The 21,557-nt window shown below is 35.4% G+C and overlaps 1 protein-coding gene across 5 annotated transcripts; it reads right to left on the reverse strand.

Moving 5' to 3' along the window:
- Positions 1 to 5,187: 5,187 nt before the first annotated feature.
- LOC123765446 (solute carrier family 22 member 15-like) lies at positions 5,188 to 20,815 on the reverse strand. Of its 5 annotated transcripts, none has more exons than XM_069333989.1 (11): positions 20,700 to 20,780; positions 19,577 to 19,746; positions 17,057 to 17,243; positions 14,748 to 14,884; positions 12,967 to 13,172; positions 12,549 to 12,770; positions 12,188 to 12,421; positions 11,733 to 11,867; positions 8,707 to 8,868; positions 8,159 to 8,402; positions 5,188 to 7,032 (listed from the first exon to the last, which is right to left on the reverse strand). In XM_069333989.1, the coding sequence occupies exons 3-11, from the start codon at positions 17,187 to 17,189 to the stop codon at positions 6,886 to 6,888; spliced, it is 1,620 nt and encodes a 539-aa protein (XP_069190090.1). In that variant the 5' UTR covers positions 17,190 to 17,243; positions 19,577 to 19,746; positions 20,700 to 20,780; the 3' UTR covers positions 5,188 to 6,885. The 5 variants fall into 5 exon arrangements, with proteins under 5 accessions (XP_069190090.1, XP_069190091.1, XP_045609979.2 ...); XM_069333990.1 differs by having other exon boundaries at positions 6,743 to 7,032; positions 19,647 to 19,746; positions 20,536 to 20,768; XM_045754023.2 differs by having other exon boundaries at positions 6,743 to 7,032; positions 19,647 to 19,746; positions 20,700 to 20,718.
- Positions 20,816 to 21,557: the final 742 nt, after the last annotated feature.

Here is a 21,557-nt window from a genome sequence, read left to right on the forward strand (position 1 = left end):
TTTTGTTTTGCTTTAAACCTTGATCATTGGTGATTTTTTAATTAGATAGTCAAATATTTTGCATTACACTGTATTAGAGTATGTATTTGTAGCTGATTCTCCTGTGTAATATTCCAGTTGTAGCATAATATTGATTATGTAATTACCTAAGTGTAATTACAGGATGAGATCTATGCTTTTTGTGTCCCGGCTTCCCAGCACTCCTTGTTATATAACGCTTTGAAACTACTGATGGTTTTGGCCTCCACCTCCAACTGTCTACCACTCGGTTTGCAAAAGTGAATTTTCAAATATTTTTTGGCAGCTTTGTTTAGCTTAAATCTATAACCTGTTGTTCTTGTAGTTCCAGATCTCGGGAATTCTGTTGTTATCAATTTTGTCAATTCCCAAATATACTGTTTTGTATGTAGTGATTTTGTCGCCCATTTTTCTTCTAGTTTCTAGCTTTGGCATCTTTAATGCCTTTAACTCAACTCGTAGTTCTTGTCTTTCAGTTCCCGAAGCCATTTAGTTGCATGTCTTTACACCTTTACCAATTTGTTGATTTGCTTAAGATATGGGCACCATACAACTGCTGCATATTCCAACTTTGGTCTCACAAAGGTCATGAACAATCTTCTAGTATTTTGCCATCTTTGTATTTAAAACCAGTTCTGAAATTGGTAAGTGTAGCATGAGCTCCTGTCACAATGTTCTTAATGTGGTCCTCAGGTGACAGTTTTCTTTCTAGAACCAAAAATATCTTTGATTTTTCCAAGGATATTCTTTCATTTCTTCAGAATGAACAACTGAGCAATATAGAGAGGTACCAAACTCAGCTGCAAGATAGACTTTCTTTTCTCCCTAGCATTCCTAATAGACATGACAGCCCTCTTGAATGTGCTTAACCTGAGCTTACAAGGCAAGCAACAAAATATTTCAAAAGAACCTACAGCTGTTCAGTGTGCATTTAAGAAAGAATAATCTTGCACACATTACTTGTCCTGAACTCACGGAAGAATATATTGTCGGATTGGACTAATACCTTAGCACTTGGGGTATTAATACTGATATTTTTGTATGGCAGAGTAGAGCATAGAGTTAGTTTGGGCATGTAGAATGACTGCACCAGTGATGATCTGAGACACTTGGCAAACTTACAACTGATTATGTAGGGATTCTTATGTCACCTATAAAATATTTTGAAGTGATGGGCTAGAATGCTTCAAGTGAAGTAACAGCAAGCTGTACCACTTGCAATTAAATCATGGGAGGTAACGCAGGTGAACTTTTCATTTGTCCAAAATGCACATCAAGCAGTTGGTACTGCTTGATGTGCTTTTTGTAGGCATTAGTGATGTTACATTTTTAGATAAACAACAGTAGAAAAGTGGCTACACTTTATTTCAGCAGAGTGAGGAGGACAGGAAGGTTTGCTGGAATCTTCAGTAGCTGAGATTCAGATGACAATGGGAGGAGTGATCACCTTGAAACATTGTGGATGCCCTGGTTAGTAAAGCATCAACGAGCCGACCTGAATGCCACAGGTTTGGGCAACACGTTCTCTGACGTGTTGCCCAAGTCCATTTCGTCCAGCAGTCGACTCCAAAGACGCATTGATATATTTTAACGTGCTGTTTATTCAAAATAGGAATTTTCTCAAATATAAATTATTATTTTACATTAGCATACTGTGCATATTTAGGCATTGGTTAGGTTAGGTGTTCTGTTGGTGATTATTTGTATTTGTAGTACATGGGTGAAGCATTTACAGCATTGTAGTTCGAACAAAAGTCGTCAGCGATTCACGTGTTCTGGAAGTGTTTGGACGTCATCAGTTGAGAGACGTGTAACCCGTTTTTCATTCATAAAGGGATTTGGTAGGTGCATGGAACGAACTTTGGGTCTTTGTTTAGAGGATGGACTAGGTTTGGGCCAGGGAAAAGGGAGGTCTCAACTGGGGTGAAATTAGAAGTATCAGAAGCTTGCTGGAACCAGAGGTGGACCTACAGGAGTGATGGCCCAAGAAATTAGGCTGGCTAGTGGAATCTAGCAAATGTGCTTGTGGGAGGAGACCACTGACTGGTTGATCAATAAGGACAATGGTCATAGTGAGTGTTATTTCTGTACTGAAACAGTGACATTTTCAATGGAGAAATTGGAGACAAGTTACATTCTGTAGAAATTTACTTGTAAAGTGTGGTATGCAGGAGAACATTGTGAACTGTGTTGCAGTGATATGGTTCCTCAGATTTGGTAAAGGAGCATTTGAAAATTAATGGCATTCCCAGTAAAGTGACTTGTGATGAGTCGTACATACAAGCTATGGTGAAACAGTGAATGGTGGTGTGGTTAAACAATGACTTGAAGCATTGACTTTGTAGTGTCAGTACTTGAGGAAACAGTACAGTTAAATTGCCAAAAAGTAATGTGAATGATTATTACAGGTGGCTAAGGAATGGTGAACATTTTGCAGTGGTCACCAGGATGTTTCCAGTTATGTACAATGGAATAAGCATTGTGAAGACTGAATGACTACTGAGGAACATTCCATGGAGGATCAGGAGCTAAAGGAGTTTCAGCCTTGACAGATTTCCTGGTTGGTTGTGTGATCCTTTTATGATAGGATTTATTTTTAGTTGGTGACTGGAGTAGATATGAAGTATTCCTTTATTACTGGTAAGTAAATTTGGTGGTGAAGTATTCTCTCACAGTTAGTCAACAGTAGTGTGAGTTGTGGCATTTCTCATTTGTTGGTGTGAATGGGTGAAGTATTCCTCAGAAGTGAGGAGCAGGTGTAATAACATGTAGTTTGCTTTAGGGATACTGTAGACTAAGTTGTAGTGAGGGTCTGGTTCTTCTCTTCCCCTATCCTTGATAGGTTCAGTTTGCATAACCTGTCTTCATAGTTTAGTTCTGTTATTTCAAGTCTTGTTGCAAACCTCTGGACTTTATAAATTTTCTTCTCGTGCTTCACATAACATTTTTATATGCTTCCAGTGCTAGTGCTGCTGTAATGTCTTTTTCCAAGTCTCTCATATTGATTCCTGTAGCTGCCTTCCAGTCTCCTTTCCTCACTCTGTCTTCATTATGTTACACTTGTTGGGAATAAATTTGAGCAGCCATTTATCTGCCCACTCCTATTGTATGTTTAGGTCCTCTTACAATAGCCTACAGTATTCTCATTAGCATTGTATTGCCTGCAAATATTGTCATGTGGGAATGCACCCTATGAGGTAAGTCAAGAACATTGTATTTCACACAGAGTTGAAGACTGAGCATTATGGAACTGCATTAGCTTTCTCTTCATTCTGCCTATGACTGTTTCCTGTTTGTCAGGTACAGTACAGAACTGATACCATGTCCAGTATCCAATGTTTTCTGCTGTATTGTATTTTTTTTAAATTTGGAGGGCCTTGTAGATTGCATTAATAATAATCACATGCTTCTAGATGTGAATCTTAAGTTCCCTATTTTCCTTACTTTAAATGTATTACAGTATTACTGTACCAATTCCTTTGGCAGTGCTCATCACATGCCCTCTTGCCCACTGAATTATGTCCAGGAATGGTATAATATTCAATGGCACAGATGGTGCAGCAGTGCTAAATATTAAATTGTCTCTTGAGCTTAGCACCTTCTTTTGATAATTACTTAAACCGTCTTGTCATAGTCACTTTATCCTTGTATCTTCTGGAAAGTTATAGTTTAGTAAGCATAGTTGATTCACCTTTCTCTTTGTGTATTTGCCTGTATCCAAATGTTGCACTGTTTCAAAGTCAAAGAAATTATTTATCTTGACTCAGGAGAATTTGTGTTCAGTTTTGTCAATTAACAATGGGAAGGTATAGAAAATTCTACCAAATTCAACAGTAACAAATAGAGACAACAAAGAGAAAAACTAAGGTTATTTCAATATTTTTGATGCTTGAACTTTGGGGGAAATAAATCTTATTGCATGTTGTCATTATTTTATTATAATTCATATTTTATTACATAATTACATTTAAATATGTTTGATTAAGTATTTTAATTTTTAAATATTTTAAAACTTTATTAAATCCATGGTACACCCCTTTGGCTACTAAACCTGGTCTATTGATCATAGCCGTGGAGCTTCTCTCACCTTTGTGGAATGGTGGTTGTTGGTTCCTTTACAAGTGTTGACATTATCCCTTGGTCAAAACATAATAAATAATAATATACATATAGTAATTCACGTTTACCAAACATTATTGATATGAAAATGATCTTTAGAATTAATAATCTGTTTATAGAGTATTTAGTTTATAAGTTTTAATACAATATAGTAATTAGATATTATTACTATGACAATATTTAGAATTGAGAGTATAACAAATGATGAACTACATTTATTTATCAGAGCATATGTGACAAAAGATATAATCAATAATTATCCCAAAGTCCTCCATATTTCTCACTTACTGATACATATCACAATACTCATTTATGTATCCAAATCAGAGTAAGATACCTGCTTAACAATCCTCATGCTCATGTAACAATCTACACCTCAGCTTTCCCATTGCCTCAGGGATTTTTTAGTGACACTATATCATACAGAGCATTGTTTAATTTAAGGGGAACTCCCAATAACAATGGTTCTTTTTTCTTTTAAATTCTAAAGAATTTTCCCTTTTAACGTAAAGCTATAACTGTGTATTGAATACACAACCCTACTAGTGCAATACCTTGATACAATAATAACGAAATAAAACCAACGTTGAATGTAATGAAATAGCAATTTCTGGGTGAACCTCCGTGGCTCCCTACAAATATTATCTCTGATAGTGTGCCATACTACTGGGTCCCATCAGTTGCAGAGCTGTGGCCTATTGCGGACCCAGAGTTAGAATCTGGCCCCACCCCCTTCCCTCACAGAGGTGCAGGGAGCAGTTGCATTTATATACTGTATTAAGTTACTTGTTTGTGCCACCAAGGAAGGCACCCAGAAAGGCAGCGAAACAAAACAAACCACTGCTAGCTTTAAATGAGACCACAGCCTTAAGAAACGGCTATAGAACTTCTCCGACAATGTCAACAATCAAAATTTCATGAAACTAGTGCCAACTCATTTGCCTCTTGTTTGGGGGTAGGAGTGAGGCAGTCAGGGGTCAGCCAGCTGACCTTCAATTCAACGATGTAATGGATGGATGTAATTTGAAATGAAAAATAATTGAAAATAAATTTTGTATTTTTTGTTTTCCAAAACAGCAAGTTAAGGATCTTCTGGTAGGTTAAAAGGGCAGGAAGTTCTCCTAAAATTTGAAAACGTCATGAAAAATGTTAATTGAAAGTTTCCTCTCCTAACCTATCTGAATAAGCCAGAGGACTCAAACAGAAAACGGGACAGTACATCACTTTCATGAGCCAATGTAATTTAAAATTACGTCCATTTTCGGGCAAACGAGCAAAATGCGACAATTTTAAGAGGACGGTTTGAAACATGCCCAAGACAAGGGCAGGTTTGGGGATATACCCTGAGTACCCCAAACCTGTGGGGAATTATGAGGGACTGAAGGTCACAATTCAGAGTACCCAGGCAATGGGACACATTGCCTAGTTAAGGTGGCTGTGAAGGCTGAGCTTGGGGCACTGAAGTGCAGCACGTGTGTAACCAGTGCACTCCACCAGCAAAGATGCTCCAACCTGGGAAAAAGACAAAACCTAAAGACAACAGACCCGAAGGTGAGGGCCACCACAAGTGAGGACCTCTAAAGGAGCATCTCCCAAACACTACGAAAGATAGCTCTGGCAATACTAAGGAACACAGGGAAGATAACCCTGAGCACATGACACTCCAAGTACTCTTAACTCCTTGCCCACTTTACACAAATGTGTAAGAAATAGCAAAGGCAATACTCGACAAAAATACACACTGGGGGACAGAGGGGGCACCTGACACATTATCATTAGAGAACTGAAGGTGGAGCAGCTGGCTGAGCCCTGGCTGCCTCTCCCCCCCCCCCAAACCGAGGGGTGGGGGCAAACAAGCTGGCACTAGTTTCATTCAACTTTGATTGTTAGTTTACATTGCTGGAGAAGTTTTATAGCTAATTTCTTGAGGCTGCAGACTCATTCAAAGCTAGCAGTGGTTTGTTTTGATTCACTGACTTTTTGGTTGCCTTCCTTGGTGGTGGCATAAATAAATAACTTAATTTATAAATGCCAATGCTCCCTGCACGTTTATGAGGGGGTGTAGGCCATAGCTCTGCGACTGATGGGACCTCGAAGTATTATACACTATCAGAGATAGTAGCTTAAGGGAACCACAAAAGACTTCCCTTGGAAAAATTTTCAATAATGCCCTAGTGCTTGAATGAATTGTATATAGTAACTTGAGAAAGGATGTAGGTTACATCCAAAAATTTGTTTTTTTAATATACTTGCACATATATTGGGTCTTTCCTTCACCTTCAATAATTATAATAATAAAAACTAACATCTTGAACATGTAAATACAACAGCCACCAAATACTTTACTATTAAAATTTGATAGACGGCCAAATAGGAACAAATCAAGATGCAGCCCATCCCATCCTTACATTGCCCTGGAGATAGTTGAAGTTCCATTTGTGCTACAGCTAGACATACAATTTTATTCTTTTGTCAAAAATTAAAAATTACATTTTATATCTTTTTAAATAGATACAAATCAAATATTATGATTGAAAATAAATACTAGTCTGTAATTCCAATAAATTGTTTGCAATTTATTAGTGTGTATCCTACTCATTGCACAGCACAATGTCCCCAACGAGTAATATACAATATATATATATATATATATATATACAGTACATGGTTAGCACCTACCTTATTGCCACATTCAAAATCAATCTTCGAAAAGATTCTGGACAACACTATTTTACATTCATTCCTTTTTTACTCTTCAATTAGAGGCATTTGATCTTCAGTCATGGTTTTGCCTCTCATGAAAGGACTCCGAGGTCTCACAATTACTTCTTCTGTATCTTCATCTCCAGTTTCCAGTTTATTATACTGATAATCCTTGCTGATGCTACCTGTCTTCTGCAGATGAAAAAGCAGAACTTAGAGAAGTTGAAAGTGTAAAACAAAATGAGATAAATTTCCATAATTATGAAAGTACTGTAGTAAATAGGATACCCCGAGAGTTACGCAACTTTTGTGTAACCTTCTTTGCACACTAGAGAAGGTCATCAGTAGTTGGCCTAGAGGAACCTTGATGAGCCTAACAGGTTGCCTGTCCCCGACTATGGTAAACCAAGCCACAAAACCATACTGTGGTGTTTTTTCACTTCGTTAAAAAACACTACAGTGTACATACACGTTTTGCCCACCACTCTAAAACTTAGCCAATTATTCATTTTCTAGCTGATCACCTGAGTTGCCACAAAGTGTTATTTCTTTTTATTTTCCTGGGAGAAGGCAAAGTTTGTTTATAACCATGAAACAAAATCAGGACAAACTATTTGTCAAATAATGGGGAGCATAAACACAATTATTAAGCTGGAAGGATGAACAAAATTCTTAAGCATAATCCCCCCCCCCTCCTCAATGGCACAAAGTGCCAAAGAATTCTAGCTCCACTTAGCAATGAAAAAAAAAAATTGGTACCAGGCATACGAGGAAGGCAGGCTAGACCCTTGGGTTACCTGAGCTACCAGCTGGTGTGCCCTTGGATACTAGTTCATGGTTTGTTGACATTAGGCAGTCCGAATTACCCAAAGCCACCCAAAGCTTCCTGGCATTACATTAGTAATGAATAAATATGATATATTTACTCATTATAATGTTGGTGCTGAATGTAGAACATGGAAAAACATTTTTACTCTTTAAAGTATCATTTCATAACGAAATTAGATGAAAATAAGCTGCTGGTGATGCCAAAGCAAGTCGATGGTCCAAGCGACAATGTTGTGGAACGACTTATTCAAGATATATTGTTGCATACAGGCTATATTAACTTAGGTTTGGATAGGTTAGGTTATGTTTGGTTAGGTTAGGTAGGTAGGTACAAGAGGCTGATATGCCAGCAAATACTCTTTAGGGTAACATAATTTACACTTGGAAAAAATTAGAGGCACTACTTAAGATAATTAAAAACTACACACACACATTACTTATTATTATCATCAAAGATATGGCACACAAATATAAGTCAATATTTACTCACCCCAGCATTCCTCAGAGCAAGTATGTCAGCCACACTCTCCGGCATTGGTTGGCCAAGAGTCTCGGGTAACTTAAGATTAAGGACTCCAGCCACAAAAGTCATTATACCAAGAGCTGTAAACTGCAGGTTTGGTAAAATGTCTCCCAACATTAAAATCAGTGGTGCTAGCATACCACCAACCCTTGCAGCAACTGAAACGATGCCCATGCCAGAGTTTCGTATTGCAGTAGGAAAAATTTCAGCACTGAAATGATTTTATTTATTAGAACCTAATCACATACATATCAAAATTCAGAATTTATCAATACCTTAGTAAATTTTCAAATTTAATTGTACTGTATATCAAACCTAATAGAAAACAAGGATTGCACTATCCTATTTCTCAAAACTATACAGTTGTAGCCTATGTCTGAATGTCTATGGAAATGGAAACAAATATTTAGGTAGAATGTAACATAATTTCTTGCTTCTAAAAAAAATATAGAATAAACATGTACATTATTCTACTTAGATAAAGAATATAGACAGTAATGTCATGTGATATTTACCTATGAATATAGCACACAGAGAAACTAGCAGAGATGCTCAGTTTACCACAAAGGGCTAACAATGTCTTTACATTGGAAAACGATGTAGGTAAAAACTGAATGCACAAACAAGCTGACCCGCCAATCATCATAAACCCACACAGAGTCAGTCGTCGACCAATTCTGAAACGTTAAGACAAAATTTATAATGCAATTGACAAAATATAAAGTTGAGGAAACAAGACAAATTGATTTTGAGTGAAAGAGCTTAATATCAAATTGAATTTAACTACAGTACCGTCGATGTAGTTCGACCACAAGAAGGCAATCGAGAAAGATATCCTTAGTCGTCTGTATCAGACTATCAATATTGAGAACATTTAAAAAATACAGTACTGTACCATTACTAGTCTATGAAAAATATAAAAATAACATTATTAAAACTACCAAAATAAAGCCATTGACAATAAACAATTTACACACATTATGTGGCATATTATGGAAAACTTGCATGTTAATTAAGCAAAACATTTTTTTGATAACTAAGGAATTCATATAAACAGCTGTGGGATTAGGCAAGAGGAGGGAGAGAGACAGTCAGAAACGATACAGAAATAGTGTGGTATAGAGCCAAGATACTGTATACAGTACAGTATAGTATAGACAAATAGGGTGGTACACAGCTAGAATATACAGACAAGTATAGTGGTAAACAGCAGGAATAAACACTAGAAGGGTAAATGCCTAAAAAGACTGTTATAAAACTACAAAATATATAAATAATAAAAAGATGCCATAAGCATAGCTCTCTTCTTTTAAATACAATTAGGTAATTATTATGTACATGCATGAACTAGACTCGTACAGATGACTAGAGTACACACACAACTAGACGAGTATACACAACTAGGTGAGTATACACAACTAGGTGAGTATACACAACTAGGTGAGTATACACACAACTAGATGAGTACTTGTTGAGAGGTGGGATGAAAGAACCGAAGCTCAACCCCTACAAGCACAACTAGGTGAGTACACACAAAACAAGATAAGTTCACACACAAGTAGGTGAGTTCACACACAAGTAGGTGAGTGTACACAACTTGAGTTCACACACAACTAGACAAGTACAGGTGCAAAGGCATGCAACTGATGGCTTCTGGAACTGAAAGACAAGAGCTGAGCTGCAAAGAGAGGAAAGAGGCATTAAATATGCAAAAGCTAGAAGATAGAAGAAGAGGTGCCGCTATCATCACTACATACAAAATAGTAATGGGAATCATCAAAATTAATAAAGAAAACTTTCCTGAAACCTCAAACTTCAAGAACAAGTGGTCACATATTTAAGCTAATGAAACAAAGCTGCCCCAAAAATATTAGAAAATTCACTTTTGCACAAAAAACATACTAAAAAGAGTGGTAGAGGGTTGGAACAGGTAAAGTGGGAAGGTGGTGGAGGCCAAAAGTGTTATATGACAGCGCTGGGAAGACGGGACACCAAGAGCGTAGATCTCATCTTTTAACTACTCTTAGGTAATTACACACACTTGCACACACTGATTAAAGTGCATTCTTAAGCAAACAAATTATACTATATAAGTACAATATATTAAATGACAATAACAAAAGGGTGCTAAATGGGCATTAAATTTATTATGAATTTTAAAGCAAACTAAATTTGCTGTGAATAGAGGAAGAGTTAGATACTAATTAGGTATCATCTCATATTCATAATGACCTTATCATGAAGTCGATGACTATTCTTGCCTCGGAAACAATAATTCACAGAAGAAAGTTGTCTTTCTGCAGTAAAAGTGTGAATCATCCATTTAGCTCAACAAATACTAATAACAGAGTTGGTAACTCTGAGGAACGGTCACTGTGTGTAACTTTGAGGAATAGTTTCCACGTGTGATATTGTAATACCAATGAGATATATATGCCTCCATTCACATAACATTCATGGTAATATGACAATAATATAGTACATATACACTCTGCTCTTATGTGTCACTAGTTTTGCAACCATTATTATCTTTTCCATAAATTCAGTCCAGTATTACTTAATGATATCACGATTCCTTTTCATTTATGAACCGTATCATGTTCAATGGGTGTTCCAGTGTTGTGATACACAGTACAAAGCAGAATTACAAAATTGGTAATGTTGGTGACAATAATGCAAGCTTCGCAATTCTTAGCTTAGAGCCAGTCCCATAAATATGTTAATAATAATAATAATATAGGTTGTTGTGCTCCTAATAATGTAATTTTATTACCACGGCTTTGTCATTTATATTCAATATTATTAATATGTGTAATTATTAGCAACCTGCATAATATATGATTGTAATTATTAATGCATAAATGTTTTATTATAAAAATTATATCATATGATATAATAATTAACTGTACTCCTGTTACTTAAGAGTGTCTCAAGTAAATGCCATTTGTTTACATAGTATCATCACTGTTCTAGAGAAGAGTCTTAAAAAATTAACCTAAGAGATAAATAAGATCTAAAATCATGATTTATTCTCACCAAAAAATATCCTTACTTTACTGCTATTTAGACTGTAGAATTAACAATGTTTGAAAACACAGTAACACGAGAGTTGTTATCTGTACAAACTTGAACTACCTTATTTTGATATATATTGTACTGTAAAAGGAGAGTTGTCATCTTTACATACCTGAAGTACCCTGTTTAGTTAAGATAGGAACTTGTCTTCAGTACATATTTGTAAGAAAATTTGTATTCTTTATATAAAAATTAAACTAATCCATGTAATATAAAAAGAGTTACATCAGGAACAACAAAAAATAGACTCCAATACTTTTACCTTACTTTCACTAGCTTTTATATTAATTCCTCTGAGGCTTATCTTAATTTTCCTACTTTTACTTTACTTTCTCCAGGTCTTAACCTTCCTTTCTCCTACTCCTATCTTACTTTTCTTACAGAATTAGAAAATATCCTTGCATGCTATAGAAGGTAACTCTGAGGGAGCTTGGTGATACAGTACATAGCAGTAATGACCAAGTACCTGTCAATGATAGCAATAGCAACAACACATGCTGGGATCTCAATAAGGCCACTCAAAGCTGTTGACACATAAGCATCACCTCCTAGGTTACTAGCCGCTATGGTAAGGCCATAGTATGTTGCACTGTTGACGAACCTGCAGGTAGAGAAAACTGGTGTTGAGTGTGTTAGCAAGCATCTGTCTACACGTAAGAAAGAAAAGCAAATATATATTGATAAACAAGATAAATCTAAAGCAAATACTAAGAAAAATTTACTTTTTGTATTTTTTATATTACAAAAATTTACATTCACTGTACAGTACATATAAAATCTGTTTAACAGCATAAAAGAAATACTGTAATTAGTTTCTAATTACATTCAATGATGATGCAATGCAAAAATACACACACAGTATACAGTATAGTATATGACGATTATCCAGAGAACATTTTCCAATAAAAAAAAAAGCCTTACCATGAGTATATCTGAATAAGTGTAAGGAGGAGCACATAAGGATGGCTAACCAAAATGCCGACTCCCTGTGGCTTCTTGTCATTCTCATCTTTGTTGTTTCCAGTGATGGAAATCTCCCAGTTAGTTGGAAGACTGCCAAGTTTACCATTCCTCCTGGCCATCCCTTCCAAGATATCTTTTGCTTCATCATTCCTGCCCTGGGAGGCAAGCCACCGTGGGCTTTCTGGAATGTAGCTTGAAACACACACGTCAGATTCAAAATTATTAATTTAAATAAAGCTTTGTTTAAATAGCTATCTCTTAATCCAAGATTTCTTATGCCATATACTGTACTGTAAATGTAAATAAAGTTTATACTTACCATGGAAGAATTAAGAACATTATTCCCGAGACGGAGCAAACAAATGTTAGAGTTCGCCACGTGTCCATCACCGATGCAATGGCTGCGAACACCCCTATTCCAACAGCAAAAAACATAGCTACAAAGATGCCACAAAAGCTCCTCCAATCCATGCCAACTAACTCTTGTGAGAGGACGAAGCTCACAAGGATTACCAACGAACAGCATATTCCTCCCAGGTAACTGAAAGTTGTATGTAAATGTAATTTTTGTCACTATACATAGTACAGTATATCATATTTTATTTCCTAATCAAACTATCAGTTTAATTAAATAACATAGCATAATATAATACATGATCAAAATATTGATTAGAAATCTCAAGATCTCTTTATGTCTCACAATTTATGAACAAAGCCTTGAGAAAATTAATATGTACCGTAATACTACCATGACCATGAATGTTGGAGCAAAGGCACTAAAGCCCTCGAATGCTATGGTTCCCAGGAGCGCAATCATTAGTGTTTTCAATCGTCCTATTACATCAGCTACACCACCAAGCAAGAGGGCCCCCGTCATTACTCCTCCCATCCATACTGACTGCACCAAAGCCACTTTATACTTTTCACTGCATATTAAGTTCCACTGCAGGGATAACAAAGGTTTTGTTAAGATAAGGGAAAACAATCTCGGAATGTTATTTATCAAAGATGAACACTGACATCAATATAGCAAGTATATAATTGCTTATATCTTCAACACAACCTGTTAGACTAATTCATGACAGCCTTGGCATAGTTCCATATATCCTACCTTCCACTACCATTTACCAACATGCCATTTAACTTACTAGCATCCTTAATTTGCTAAAGCATTATGCTGGTCATTTTCAATATTCCCATATACAGTACTGTATTGTTTAAACAAAGATACTTAAAACCTCTGACAAGGGAAAATGTTTAGGAGTTGTTCTGGACAGTAAGCTGTCACCAGAGGATTACATAAAGGGCACGATGAGAGAAACCTATGATATGCTAGCAAATTTCAGAACCACATTTAAATATGTGGATTAATAAATATTAAAGAAAATGTTCATGACATTTGTGAGACTAAAATTGGACTATGCTCCAGTGGTTTGGTGTTCATATCTCAAGAAACACACAAATAAACTAGAAAATGTACAGAGTAATGCTAATAAATGGCTTCTGGAACTTAAGAACATGAGCTATGAGCAGAGGTTGGAGCCAATAAACATGCCAAGGCTGGAAGATACGAGGAAAAGAGGTGCTATGATTACTACATACAAAATAGTAACAGCAATCAACAAAATAGACAAATTTTTTAAACTGGTAACTTCAAGAATAAGGGGCCATCAATTCAAGCTAAAAAAGCAAAGGATCCAAAAAATATATAATAATTAATAATAATTCAATTTGTTGGGGTCAGGCAGCCTGTGTATATACTGTATATACTTTAGGCTTATATTGTGGTCTTCCCCAAGGTCAAACTACTGACCTTCCCCAGGATGCAACTCCACAAGAGTTGACTAACTCCCGAGCGCCTATTTACTGGAAGGTGAACAGAGGCATTAAGTGAAATGGAACATGTCCAACCATTATCGTTCTGCCCAGGATTTCAATCCAAGATTTCCCATTATAAGTTGAGAATGAACTCAACTGTACTACAGTACTATGATTAAAAATGAACATTGTATTTTGCAAACAAATTTGTAGAAGGTTGGAACAATTTAAGTGAGAAGATGGTGGATACCAAAATCATTACTAGTTTCATTGTATTATGTGACAAAGATTATAGGGAAGATGTGACTAGATGAGCATAGCTCTCATCCTGTAACTACACTTAGATAATTTCACACACACATACACAAAATGTATAAAGACATACACACACCCCTGCAAGTACAACTAGGTGAGTACACTTACTAATATACATGAACATATATTGCACAAATGCACACAGCTGGCTCCAGGCTGTGTGCCTGGAGCCAGCTGTGTGCCTGGAGCCAGCTGTGTGCCTGGAGCCAATCTTAACGTAACATATGAAGTGAACATATGCTATCTATATAACATATGTTCACTTGTGTTTGTGCACAGTCCATATACTGCACAAGCACATGCAATATATGGACTGTGCGTACACACACAAAACAACGGCTTTGAAAAAAATAATTCTAAAAATTAATTCAGAAACCTGACTAACCTCGGATGCAAAAGATTTGTACTCTGTCGTATAGGTAATTGTACAGTTTTGTGGACTGTCGTCAAAACATTGATTGATGAGTGGTTCACTTTTGGGCTCTCCATCTTTGGCATAGCACTTGAATGTTGGGTCCAAACCTAGTGCAAGGGTTGAAGAAAAATATGGAATATTTCTGAAATCATCTCAAATTATTATTTGTTAGATATACAAAATATAAAAGAACGTAAATTGAAATGATAATTATGACAATTATTTAACAAGCTATATGAAGTAAAAGCTTCAAAAAGTTTGCACAGGTGCAGAGATGTGGCACTTTCATCAGTGAAGTCAACAACACTTTACTTGGAAAACAGGAATGTTTAACAAGAGAACAAGTACTGTAGTGCAGAATATTTCATGAGTAATTTTTCCAGACCTTTCCATTATGAATTATACACTAGGATGAATATTTCTAATTCACAACCTTCTCCATGCACTGAGAAGCTGATCTAAACCATGATCTTGGAGACTAGAACATACTCATTCAACTCAACTACATTGACAATTCAACAAACTTTTTTCCTGTCTTTCAATTTCCTTCCTTGATCTATTATGTAATTGTATACAAAAATCTCAACAACTGGCAAACTCAGCCAAACTTTGCCAAACTTAGATAGAAATCTGAGTTACCGAGAGTTTTGGCCGGGTTACTAAATAATACCAAGAGACCTATGCTTACCAGAAGCAGCCTTAGCAGTTGGCAGACAATATTAATCTTGCCAATATACCCTCACCATGTAAATTTATATTTATTGTATGTGGAAATACGAATTATGTTGGTTGTGGTACAAAAAAATGGTGAATACTGTATGTTAATTTTTGGACCTTCCTGGTAAGAATTCCTCCTAATCTGGATGTCCGGCTAACTCAGAGAAGTGTGAGCCACACATGATCCGGATTAGTGAGTGTTATCAGTATAAAGAATAAAATCATACATAACTTATGCATTTTAAATATACTGAAAGATAAAGCAGAGGGAGAATGATAATTGTTTAAATTTGATCTTTATCTTAATAAGAAGCAACCAAGTGAGCTCTTCAAAAAGCAACTTTTCATATAATGAAGAAAGTTTTATTTTTCACAAAAACATCTATAGATTTTGAAGATAAAAGGCAAATCCTTTAGAGATGGAATATGTGGTATTTAAGGAGTCACAGATCAGCAAGGTAAAGTTTCCAGTTTATAATATTCAAAACTAAATAGCTTTCATTCTAAATCGGTAAGATTATGATCATTTGTCCTATGTTTCTATGAATCACAATGAAACTAATACATCTTAGATCTTCCAGCTTACTTAGTTCAGCTAACATCTCTGACAATAATTCTTTACAAACACTAATCTATACAGAATTTAAAGCCACAATGCACCTACACACATACTACTCAATATCAATATGCAAACTTCTTTCTATAAGTTAAAAGATTTCTTTTATTATATGCATGTACAGAAGTTCTGAGTGAAGCAATACCACATGCAATCTATCAGTGTTTGCAATGAGAAGTAAATCCAAAACTAAGGTCAATGCTCACAACTTACCAAAGTATTTTTTGTAATAGTTTGTGATAATGAGCTACCTTCAATAAGTAATGAGGAAGGGACAATACAATATTATTAAGTCTGTTAAATAACTGCTACAACCAGTACATACTCCAGTTCCCATATATACTTCTGTGCCCTGATATACTTCAGTGCCCTCATATACTTAAGTGCCCATACATACTTCAGTACTCACACCTCTGTACCCACACATACTTCAGTGCCAATACATACCTCAGTACCCATACATGCTTCAGTGCCAATACATACCTCAGTACCCATACATGCTTCAGTGCCAATACATACCTCTTTAACCACACAAACTGCAGTGCCCACAATTTTGACATCAAAACAGCACAGGTATAACATTTTGGCCTATCTTTATAGACTAGACAACTAAAGGCAGAGTTAAACATAGGTAAGCACCATAAAATATAGTAGCTGAACTAATGTACACATCAAAAGCTTCCGTTGCTGTGGCAGCATCAAAGCAACAAAAAATAAGATGTGAAGTAATTACCCAGAGATGAAGTAGATGTCTACAAGTGGCCACAAATGTAAAGTGCATTAAACCTTAAACTAGAAGAATTTAAACAACAGTATGTGTACATTTTGCAATTTCCTCCACCATCATTTATTAAAATGACAAATTATTAGCCTGCTAAAATTTATAATGCAAATAAGATTACCAAGCCACCAACAGTTATATCTACCACTAAACAATCATACCTACCAGTAAAGACATTGAGAAGCATGTGAAACACTAAGAAGAACTGCAGGATACTGATGCCAATATAGAATTGTCTTTGACTCCTGCCAAATTGTCCAATAATATTCAAAACATCATCCACAGAGAGGGATTCCATGGTTGGAGAAAGTTTGTATCAACACACCAAAAGCCTCAAATTACACATCCCTTGCTATAATTGGACAAAAATTAAAGATCTCATTAAAGATTTTTATAATCAACAATTAAAGAATAAAAACATACAAATTGAAGGAAACTTTCACTCTTTACAGTGGCACATTGACAGTTGTGAGGCAGGACCCAAGAGCCAGAGCTCAACCCAGCAAAACTAGGTGAATACATTGATAACATATTTCGTTATATACTATTAATCAGTTTTTTTCCTACATTGAAAACAATATGTTCAGAAGTTAAAATGTTTGTCAAAGGTACTAGCTACTCTAACAATTTTCAAATTTCAGCAGTGAAAAACCATTAGCAGTAAAGATAATATTTTACTGAATATCCTGGAATACCAATTCTAACATATGTAAGTAAAGCAGTTAGCATTTGCTTGCACCTCCCCCGGTATTTGTGCTACTGATCAGGCCAGAAAGGCCCAGTTGCTTTTTTAGGTCTGCTCTTTTGTCGATGGTTCTCTCTTTTGTGTCTATACCGATATTGTTCTAAGCGATAATTATGATGGCATTCACTAACAAGAAGGTAAATAGATGTAGTGAGTGTTATGTTTGCAAGTAACAAATGCACCATATTTACAGATAAAAAATTTTCACACAGCATTCTTTAGTGAACTTGAAATTTTGAATAAATGCATGCATTCAGATTAAACAATATACACTATACAAAGTTATAAAAATCATTCTGCAAGGCATGCAATTAGATGCTAAGCAAAGAAACTAAACACATTACTGTATTTTATTTACAGAACTGCACTACACTTATGTACTGAAATGCAAAGAAAATTAATGAGAGATTTACATTGCAATAAAAATTAAAAAATTAAACTATATACAGTATATTGTTTTTTGTATCTATCAGATTAATGAGACTCATCCAGTATAAGAACAACCAAAAGCAAGGAGCATCTTTATGGTCTGCCAATTGCTTAACCATAAGGATTATGTGCAGCTCTGTTGGATGGTGTGTGCCACCTTAGGAGACGTCATTATGAGGCTCCATCCTAAACTTCTATTCCTTGCTAAAAGTGAAATTACAGGTGATATTTCATTTCAGAGTGGTCCCATTCTTATCAAGGCATGATAGCCTTCCTTGATGTATCATCACACAGTATGTTCATTAACTTAAGTTTTGTGTGCAGTAAAATTTAGTCAGCCTAATGTTTACCCTTGGTCTCATGCTTTGAGTGAGCTCATCGGTAGCAAGGCTTTTTTTTTTAACAATGATTTACTCAAAGATCTGATCAAGGGTCAAGGATCTGATTTATTCCTCTAATAAAGTAGTCATTGAGAGGTATTTGGCCAAGATTCCCTGCCTTCACCACTAGTGTGTGACAATAAATTGTCTATATACATGATGTGTGACGGTAAGTTTTCAATCTACATATGACGACTTCAGGTGGTAGTGGCTCTAGCACCTTTGCTCCCCAGCATCTCTTTCTTTTGCACAGATGTTATTTACACCCAGCTTTCTTAAGCACTGCTATGCATCAAAGGTTTATACATTCCTTCTTAGTTTTATTTGGTGAATTTTCTTCTTGGTTATCTGGCATCTGTTACTGGGACTTACATTAGGTAAGCAGCAACCATACCCTAGAGCTGGTGCATACACAGTGTCAATTGAGGTGACTGGCAGTTTTGTATAACTTCAACATGGTGGATACAAAGAGATAACAGCAGTCAGTTGCATTACTTTACACCACATCAGAAATTATGGAAAAAAAGTTTTGTAAAACACAAACAGAACAAATTTCACATATATTTTTAACCTCAAATAAAAAATATACAGGTACAGTATATCAAATGTGACATCCATAAAGACAGTAATTTTTCATAACAAAATTAAAAGATTATAAGTAATTATTCAAACTTATTAATAATTTATTTTTAAGATAGTGCCAGAATAACATACTAAATGAACTCATATTTTTGTCAGGCATTTTGTCAGTTTAAAGCACGTTAAGTGTAATTTATTAACAAATAAATCAAAACAAGTTATACGTCAAGCTGCTTAAAATATCAATTAACTTTAATGATAGAAAACAATGAATGAAACTTTGTGCAAAGCAAAGCAAATTAATTAATAATACTAATATGATAATGTTCAGAAATACACCTTGCGATACCAAAGCTCTTCACTACACTAGAAAATTTTAAATATTGATATAACCATGATGCTTTGCCTCATTATAGTAACACTAATACAGTATATGCAGAAATATACAGGCAGGCAAAAATACTAACAAATATAGAAATGAATTAGCATGATACACAAAATCCTTCCATTAACTGTTAAGTGTACATGGTAAGAACAAGCACTACAACATACCAACAAACACAGTTAGTAACTGGTGAAAAGCACACCACCCATGAAGAACACATAGCAGGGCAAAATACACCTTCTGGGAAGAGCCGAAGTGTCCAATTTTGTCGTATACATCATCAATTGTTAACTGATGTCTCCATGAACTTCTGGACATGTTATAAGCTGAAAGGTACCTGAAAAAATACAAACAATGATAAATAGGAGCTCTGAATAAAAAAACTGATAACCATAAAAAAGTTATCCTATTCTTCTAACTTTGACATTTATTATATAAATAAAAATTTTATACTCCATTTGTATCAATAATGATACCTGTTAACTAATAAACTGATAATCAAATCTTAATTAACACAGGCTAATGGCATATCATAACTGGGAAAATTGACCAAAATTGACCAGCTACTCTGATATTATGTAAACAAGATAACAGAAAAATCTGTCAGATTATCCTACCCACACAAATTTTAAAGCTGAATTATTGTGGGAAATTTGCCCACCACATCTTAGTGCAATATTCAGTGTGAAAGAGATGTCACAATATGATTCAATATGACACAGATGATGCGACGAAACTCATTTTCTGTTTGTTAAAACCATATACCGTACGGTATATTGTTATGCTAGACTATTAACTTTGGTTAGGCTGTATTGGGCTCGGCTGGGTTGGGTTGGGTTGAGCTAGGTTAGGTAGGCTTCAAAATCCATTGGCAACTAATCTTGTGCACGATGTATATGTATGTTCCCCAACAACCAGCACAGAGAACACTTTGAACTAGAGGAAAAATTCTTTATTTCCCATAAAAAATAGGCAATAAAGGTAGAATTAACTCTAAATAACTGAGGCAGCGTGCAAGCACTGTAAGAGGGAGAGAAGAGGCTGGAGGACGATACGTCAAGCCTTGAGACACACGAAATAAGACTATAGAAATAAATAATACATTACAGTAGTTGCCAGAACCAACCCGACTTGTCAGAGTGGCAGGTTCATTAACCAAGAGGCAAGCATCCCATATGGCTACTGCCTCTCACTACTTTCACGATGCGGCCCAGCAGCTGCTGTCCACCATCTCTCGCCCATTCACTCACTCACTGACAGCTGTTATTATAGTTGCATCGTGACACTCACTCAACCACCAGCTGCTATCATCCCGGCACTCACTCAACCACCAGCTGCTATCATCCCCAGATCACTATCATGTCAACAGTCAGGGTTGCCAGCTCAAAATTGCTGAAAGTAGCGAGCTGACGGTCTAAAAGTAGCGAATTTGTAATAAGAGTAGCCCAATTTTTTGTTTATTTATATATATATGTTTATATATATATATATATATATATATATATATATATATATATATATATATATATATATATATATATATATATATATATAATGTACCTAGTAGCCAGAATTAACGCACTTCTCGGCCTACTATGCAAGGCCCAATTGGCCTAATAGGCCGAGTGATTTTCTTTATTTTCAATAAATTGTTTCCAGTTAGTTTATTTGAATTATTATTATTATATTATATTACGAACATAATTTATTGACTTAGTTGTGTTAGTTTAGGTTAGGTTAAGGCACGTTAGGTTAGGTTAGGTAGGGTTGGTTAGTTTCGGTCATATATCTACGTTAGTTTCAACTCAAATTTAAACAAACTAACCCATACATAATGAAATGGACAGATTTATCATTTCATAACAAAAATGAAAAATATATAAATTCAGGAAAACTTGGCCTATTAGGCAAATCGGGCCTTGCATAGTAGGCCGAGTACGACGTTCTGGCTACTAGGTACAATTTATATATATATATATATATATATATATATATATATATATATATATATATATATATATATATATATATATATATATATATATATATATATATATATATATATATATATATATATATAAATTTTTAACCTAAAAGGGGTACCACCTCTGGTGCAAGTGTAGGGACCCACAGCCTCGGAGAAGACAA

This window comes from Procambarus clarkii, chromosome 30, assembly GCF_040958095.1.
Source record: "Procambarus clarkii isolate CNS0578487 chromosome 30, FALCON_Pclarkii_2.0, whole genome shotgun sequence".
In the NCBI taxonomy this organism is placed as follows: Eukaryota; Metazoa; Arthropoda; class Malacostraca; order Decapoda; family Cambaridae; genus Procambarus; species Procambarus clarkii.

Bases quoted from the DNA above. Each gene is read 5' to 3' on its own strand.
- LOC123765446 (XM_045754019.2), bottom strand. From the start codon at position 19,727: ATGTCCAGAAGTTCATGGAGACATCAGTTAACAATTGATGATGTATAC. The intron at 14,885-19,576 runs GTATGTTGTAGT...CCCTTGCACTAG, and splicing joins GTTACTAACTGTGTTTGTTG to GTTTGGACCCAACATTCAAG. The intron at 11,868-12,187 runs GTAAGGCTTTTT...CTCTACCTGCAG, and splicing joins CTTATTCAGATATACTCATG to GTTCGTCAACAGTGCAACAT.